A 7,221-nucleotide genomic window follows, 5' to 3' on the forward strand; every position below is an offset into this window, starting at 1 on the left:
GGTCCTGGTCCTGCAGCTTCCCAGCATGCAACCCACCCCCGGCAAGTTATTCCACCGGTCGTTTCTCATTTAAACGGGCCAGTGAACCCAATTTCAAGGCGTTGTTTTGAAGAGTTAAGTGAAATAACTGTTAAAAAAAAATGGACACAAAGTTAAGGTTCGAGCACAGTTAATAAAACAAATAGACTCGCTCACCCATGAGTTGTTGGGCCTCCCCTTCGGCTCAACCACGTTCAGTGTCAGCTCTGCCATTGCAGACAGGACACCCCTTCTCATAGCACTAGGCCCACTGTCCCAGTTCTCCAATCTTTCTCTCCCCCAGAGCCTGTATGAAAGGCGCATGTGTGGTGTGGCAAATACAATCGTGTGTTTTCACGAAACTGGGCCTCATCCAGCTCCATATTCATCATTCTCCAAATCTTCGGGCGGGGGGCGCAGCTGGCTGCCTGGACTCCAGCAAGCAGCCCACACCTTTCCCGAGAGGCGGGGCCAGGAACGCGGCCCCGCCCCTCCGCGACGCATTCTCTGTGGCCCCGCCCCTCCGCCGGAACTGCCCGCCCCTCCCCCGCGCGCCTGCGCAGTCATCGCCCGGAGGTTCGCGGAACCTCGCCGCTCGAGCCGCAGTTTCCACCCGGCCCTCAGAGCGCGGGGCCCGCTTCCGGCAGGCCCCTTCCGTGCGCCCCGCGGGCCGGCCGTGGGTCTCCAGCCGGGACATGGGGAAAGTGAGGGGGCTGCGGGCCCGCGTGCACCAGGCTGCGGTGAGGCCCACCGGGCAGGCCGCGTCCATTCCCGCGCCTCCGGCCCGGGAGGCGGCCCCGCTGCAGGCCTTGTCCGGCGGAGTCGGGGAGAAGGTGAGTGGGGTGCGCGGGCGGCCGGGGTGCGGCGCGGCCTCGGGGCTCCCGGTGGGCTTAGCCCTGCTCCGGTCCTTGCCGAGCTCCCAGGAAAGGAAGTTCCCCAGGTTACAGAAAAAGCGAAGAGCTAACTGGAAAGGGACCCTGCGCCAGGTGGCAGTCACCCCTGCCCCATCTCCCCCACCTCTCAGCGGCCACTGGTCTACTTTCTGCCTGTAGTCTGGACATTTCACGCCCGGAGTCATGTCGCTGTGGTCTTTGCGTTGGGTTGCTTGGACTTCTCATAACGTCTCTGACGTTCATCCAGATTGTGTACTATGTGAGCAGGTCAGTGGTTTTTATGGCAGAATAGTGCTCTACGGCGTGGATAAGCCACGTTTTGTGGAACGAGGGCCAGGCCCTTGAGCTTCCCTGGAGGCATTTAGTGGCGTGTGTAGCCAGGGGGCTAGCAGGGAGCAGCAGCCAAGGCCCCGTCGGTCCATGGGACCATGCCTTTGGTTCAGTGATGCTCCTGAGAACAGCCATGTTTATTGAGCGCTTGCTATGTGCCAGGCACTTTACATCTTCTCAACAGCCCTAACCTTCATGGTGCAGGTGAAATAAATTACCCAGGACACACAGCTGCTGATGGCGGAGTCGGTGTTCGAACACAGGATTTGGCACAGCGTTCCGGCTTTCATACAAACGATCGAGAGATCGTTAACATGCCCTAAACTTCACCCACGTAACGTGTAACATTCAGTGGGTATTTTTTTAGTATATTTACAGAGTCGTGCAACTATTACTACAAATACAAGAACATTTTCATCATCCCCAAAAGAAATGCCATACTTATTATCAGTCATTCAGGCAAACACAAACCTGATAGATGTGCGTGTTCTGGACATTTTTATAAATGGAATCATTCAACATGCGGCCTTTGTCTGGGTTCTTTTACTTGGCATGTTTCTAAGGTTCCTCCTTATTGCATTGTTTCTGTCGCGTCATTTCTTTGTCGTCTTCGTGTTTGTGGTGGAAGAACCTTCCATTGTGTGGGAATACCACCCCACCCCACGTTTTGTGTATCCATTCTTAGGCTGATGGGCAGTGAGGCTGTTTCTCTTGGAGGAGATCCCTGTACAGCTTTTCCTGTTGAGGCTGTGACCGATGGCTCTTTCCCATGGAGGGTTCTTCTGCGGGGGGGCGTACTTGACCGTACTTGCCGTCAGGTGGGCACTGGGCGCAGCTCCCCTGGGCCTGGCCGCTCCATTTCAGTGAAGTTTCCCTTTATTAATTTTCACATCTGCCAGGTTGTTCTGTAAGCTTTATTCTGTTCATTTTCCTGTCATGCTCTGTTCTTTTTCTTCTGCAATCGGCATCCTCTCTATCGGTCTTTCTTTAAATTTGCTGATTGTTTTCTCTGCCAGCTCAAATCTGATTCTGAACCTCTCGAGTGAAATTACTCATTTCGATCATAGTACTTTTTGACCCCAGAATCTTATTTTGTTTTAATAGTTTCTCTCTCCTGAAATTCCATTTGATGAGCCATCATGACACCTTCCAGCAGTTCCGTAGACACGGTGCCTTTTCATTCTGGGGCCATATTGAAAATGCTGCCTTGACGTCTCACGAAGTCCAACGTGTGGGCCCCTCAAAAGCAGCTGCTGCCTAGGTCACACGTTCCTGTTTCTTTGTGTGCGTCACACTCTTGTCGTGGGACATTGCACATCATGGGCCGTGCGTTGTGGCACCCGGGGCTGCTGGTGGTTTCCCAGGGCATTTTCCTGGTGTGCTGGGCTGGCGGTGAACTTACTGCGTGAAATCTATGCTACTCGCCCGCCAGCGTGCAGTCTTCATCTTGCCCGTGTCTGCCACTGTGCCCTTGTTGACATGGGTTTGACCGGGTTCCCCCACCGCCCCAGCTTTTATTCCCTGTTCTGCCCAGGCCAGGCGGGATTTCCCACAGCAGCTAAAATCCTGCCAGAGTCAAGACTGCAGATAAACGTACACGCAAACCCGCATTGCATGAGAGTCAGCGGGAAGAATAAACATAATTAGACTGCTGCGAAGTCAGAAAATAGAATTATTAGAGACTACAAAGCACGTATGTCTAAAGTATGAAAAATATGAAGGGACCAAATGGGAGAAAGGAACAAAAGATGAGGCAGATTTGGAGGAAAAGAAGCAATAAATATTCTTTTCTTTCAAAGAATAGTCATTGAACTTTAACCCAGAACGGACAGGTCAACGGAACTCTGATTTCTAGTCACGTAATGACACTGTACTTTGTAGAAATTCAGTGTGACATCACCTCGCGTATTAAGCTGTGAGTGGAAAAGTAACGCGGTGCAGTGGCCCTGTGCGAAACGCCCGAGGCAGCGGACGGGAGCGGAGGCTCAGTGCGCACGGACTCGCCCTCGCCCGCGGGCCCTGGGCTTCCCCGGCCTGGAGGTGTCGGCCTGGAGGTGTCGGCTGAGGCGGCCTTCCCGCCCAGCCCAGCGCCCTTAGGCTCCCGCACCGCTCCCGTGTGAGTTCCCTGAGGCCTCTCGTGTGCTGACCGCCTGTCCCCGGAGGTCCCCGAGAGCCAGGGCTTCTCTGCCAGGCGCTCCGGGCGGTGCACTCAGCCCGGCACCTTCCTGGCACCCAGGCTAGTTTCTGCATCACCCGGGTCCTGTCAGTGTGTGACTTCTCTGGGGGTGGGTCCTGCCGTCCCTCCCTCCCGAGGCCCCTGCTCTGGAGCCGCTCGGCCTGGGGGGCGGGTTCTGGGTGAGCACAGTGGGGTAGGTGGTGGGGTAGGCAGAGCGACTCCGACGGGTGTGGAGACCTTGATGTGGGGAAAGGACCTGGGAGAGACAGGGCTGAGGTGGCAGGGGGCGTGCGGCGGGAGAGTGAGCGCTGTGGGAGTAGGGAGAGGCGGGCTTGGGGGGCCCTGAATCGGGTCTCAGAGGGCCCTTCAGCCGGAGCCGCCCGCCTGTCGATTTGGGGCCGACGGGAAGGTGCCGCCTTGGAGCCCCGGGGTTTTGGGGAGCGAGGGTGGCTTCCCCAGACCTGTTCCGTGGACAGGCCGGGCCTCCGCGCCGTGTGACGGGCCCCGCAGTACACGCCGAAGCTGCAGACGAGTCTTTGGGGCCCCGTCTCTCCCGTCCCTAGGAGTGGGCTTCCGTGAGCGCTGACCTCTTCGCCAGGACCAAGATCGAGCCCGGCGCCCTGGTGCAGACGCTGGACCTGGACGCGGTGAGCGGCACATCTGCCGGGAGAGGTGAGCGCGAGCGCGGCGGGCCCCCGGGCCTGCGTGTTCACGGCGCCGGTGCCGACCTGTCTGAGCCGCTGGTGCGCACGGGCCAGAGCAAGGCTCAGTGCCCTGCACGCTTTTGGAAGGTCATTATTCACGGGAAAAGTCAAAGATTTACTCAGATGGGAAGAAGGCCGTGAAGAAATCCCACGTGCCCGTCACTGCCTCCGGCACGCACCGCAGCTGCCGGCACACGGCGTTCCCTCGTGAATGCCACTGTGTATTTCCATGGCTTTCAGCAGAAAAGCGTGCCTGCGACGCCGTCCCCACGCCAAACACGAGCAGCCATCGTCAGCAAACACGGTGCGCACTCTTTCACCGCCTTGTGCGGCGTCACGGCCCCTCCGGCCGTCCCCGGGCGCGTGGCGGGGAGGGCACTGGCCGCCGCCTCACGTCTTTGTCACATTCCCCGACCCAGCCCAGCCCTTGGCCAGAGCTCCCGGCCAGCTGGCTCCCCCAAGGCCGGGGCACCCCAGCACGCTGTCTGCAGACAGACCTCAGTCTGGTCCTGTGGGCCAGCACTGGGGTGGCAGGCAGGCCGTGTGTCCTCGTTAAGGCGCTCGGGCCTCTGGCGGGGCCATTGGCGCCAGCCCCCTTGCGACCGTGTTCCAACTGGCGCTTGCGTCCGCAGGTCTAATGCCCCCGCACGTGTCCGTCTCAGAGCCGCCAGCAGCTGTCCGGTGCTGCAGCGCCATCTCTGTGGTCCCGCGCTTCTCTGGGGACTCGACCCGCAGACTTTTCTTAATTATCTTCTCGGGTAACGAAGTGGCATCTGTGATTTCAGGATCACTTTCCGGGTTTCCATCCCCAGTTTGTACACAGCTCCTAGAGCTGTGAGTGGCTGTCTGACAGCCACGACCTTCATCGCGCGTCTTCCGTGGTCTCCTGTTTCTGCTTCCGCTGTGGCTCTTCATTAGGTCGCTGCAGGGGGCCCTCGCCATCTCCTGGCCACTGTGTGTGGCCACTGTGTGCGCGTTGAAAGCACAGGGAGCAAACACGCCTCCCTGCCCTCCCAGGTGCCTGATGAGGATGCCACAAACAGGAGAAAAGCAGTTTATTAACGTGTGTGGCGCCGGCCACGCGGGAGAAGCTGCAGCGTGAGACTCTCCAAGGGGCGGTGGGAACCTGGTCTCTGCAGTGTCCTAGCCACGAGCAGTGCGCCCGGCGGCTCCAGGGAGCCACCTGGCGGCCAGCGAGTGGCGGAAGGTGTCACGCAGGCCCATCCCACGCTGGCCTCCCACGCCAGCTGCCCCAGCCTTCGCTGGCCCGGGGGCTCCTGGCCGTGCTCCTTCCTGAGCAGTGGCTTCGGCAGTCAGTGTGATCAAAGGCTTCCTGTGTTTGGGGCCGTTCCGGTCACCTTCCTTAACCGCAGACGGGCGCTTTACGGGTGATAGACGTTAGTACTTTGACGCGTCGTGCAAAAGTCCTCAGGTGTTTTCGGTGTGCTGAGTGAGGTACGCCCCAGAGAGCTGACGAAGGCTGCCTTCCCTGCCTGCCAGCCCGGGGCCTCTCCTTCCCACTGCCCCTGCTGCTCGTGGGGCTGAGTTTGTCTTTGGCCCTGGGACAGGCTCTGCCCTGTTGGTCCGGGTTGGCATGCTGCCCTGCCTCCTGGCGGTGCATCTGCCAGGAAGGAGAAGCCATCTGTGTTGCAGCAGGTGTCCCGAGCAGTTTGGGGAGTGGAGGGGACAGAGCGTTAGTCTGCAGTCACAGGATCCATGTTGGAGCCCCAGTGCTGTGCTTTGTTGGCTGATGGATTTGGGGCATCTATGTCACTTTCCAGGACTGTTAGTTCCTCGTGCCTTAGTGAGCCTGCCATCTGCTGGGGGAGTGTGCCATCTGCTGGGCAGGTGCGCCACTTGGTTCTGCCTCGCGCCCTCCTGGGCTCCTTCAGCCGTGCTGGCCGGTGGCACTCCTGTGTCAGGAGCTAGCCCACTTTGTCCCCTTTCACAGACAAGGACGTGGTGCATCGTAGGGTCTTTCCCCTCCCTTCGCTGAGCTGAGGGCTACAAGGCCCCTACCTGGGAGTGGGGGGCCATCAGGGCTTCCCTCTGGCACCACTGGGTGGTTCCCTGGACAGCGTCACAGCGTCCCCCTTTCGTGCCCCCTGCACAGAGTGGGTGAGGCTGTGCACCACCGCGGGGTGGGCCCAGGCCCACACCAGCATCGCTGGGGCCCGTCTCAGACCTGCTGAGCCCGTTTTCACCCACCCAGGGATCTCAGATGTGGGCGTCATCTGCTCTCGTCTCTGTGCAGACCGTGGAGCCCACACTGGTCCCGGGCTCTGAGCTGTGGTCTGCCAGGCCTTCCCGGTCTCCAGATCCGGCCCTGCAGCCGCTGCAGCTCCTGCGGGCAGCCCTCTGCACTCCCGGGGAGCAGGCGTCTCTGTCATAGCCTCTCCCCTCCCCCCGCCTCCTCCAGCAGCGCTTCCGTTTAGGCCTGCGGCCTGACTCCCGACTGGCCAGTGCCTGGATCCCGCAGGAGGACAGTGGGCCTTGTGGTCCCAGACCTGAGCTGGGGCTGTGGCCCGGGGCAGGTGCAGGTCATGTGGAAAGTGGCATCCGATGACTCAGCCGCACTCAGCGACCTGCTGGGCCGTGAAGGCGAGGGCGTCTGTCTGCCTGGATTAGCACAGACACATCCGTCCTTCTGAGTCCTCACCCTTGCTTGAGTCACAAATAGAACTGCCCCCCGTGTCTCTGCCTCTGTGCTGCTGCCGTGCTGCTGGGGTGCCCCCAGGGAGGCTGAGCCCGCTCAGGGGAGTGGGCCTAGCTGTGGGTCTAGCACCTGCTGGATCATCTGCTGTGTCCTCCCACGGGCTCATGGGCACTGCCTGCCCTCCCCCTCTCATTCCTGTGTCGCCAGCACGAGCAGGGAGCGGGGAGCGGGCCCGTGTGACCCTGGGTGGCTGCGCTGCGGCGTCTTTCCTGGATTTCTGCACAGAGCTTTTGGAGCCCTGAGGCTGGGGGCCCAGTCTGCCCTTTGCCGCCTGCGCTCCTCAGGCCCACCTGATTCTAGGCAGGGGCCAGGCTTCCCGTGCGGGCCCCATTGGGCTCTGCCTGATAGGCTGAAGTGCAGTGCTAGAGACCCCCACCCCCACCC

At 60.2% G+C, this 7,221-nt stretch overlaps 1 protein-coding gene across 1 annotated transcript in view; it reads left to right on the forward strand.

The window, feature by feature from the left end:
* The first annotated feature begins 580 nt into the window (after positions 1-580).
* FAM207A (family with sequence similarity 207 member A) overlaps positions 581-7,221 on the forward strand; it is a 21,495-nt gene continuing 14,854 nt past the window's right edge. Inside the window, exons 1-2 of the mRNA XM_006922559.3 lie at positions 581-851; positions 3,981-4,089. Coding sequence (XP_006922621.1) covers positions 714-851; positions 3,981-4,089 — 247 coding nt within the window. The 5' untranslated portion in view covers positions 581-713. The remainder of the gene's footprint in view (positions 852-3,980; positions 4,090-7,221) is intronic.

This window comes from Pteropus alecto, unplaced genomic scaffold (genome assembly GCF_000325575.1).
Source record: "Pteropus alecto unplaced genomic scaffold, ASM32557v1 scaffold339, whole genome shotgun sequence".
Classification (NCBI taxonomy): Eukaryota; Metazoa; Chordata; class Mammalia; order Chiroptera; family Pteropodidae; genus Pteropus; species Pteropus alecto.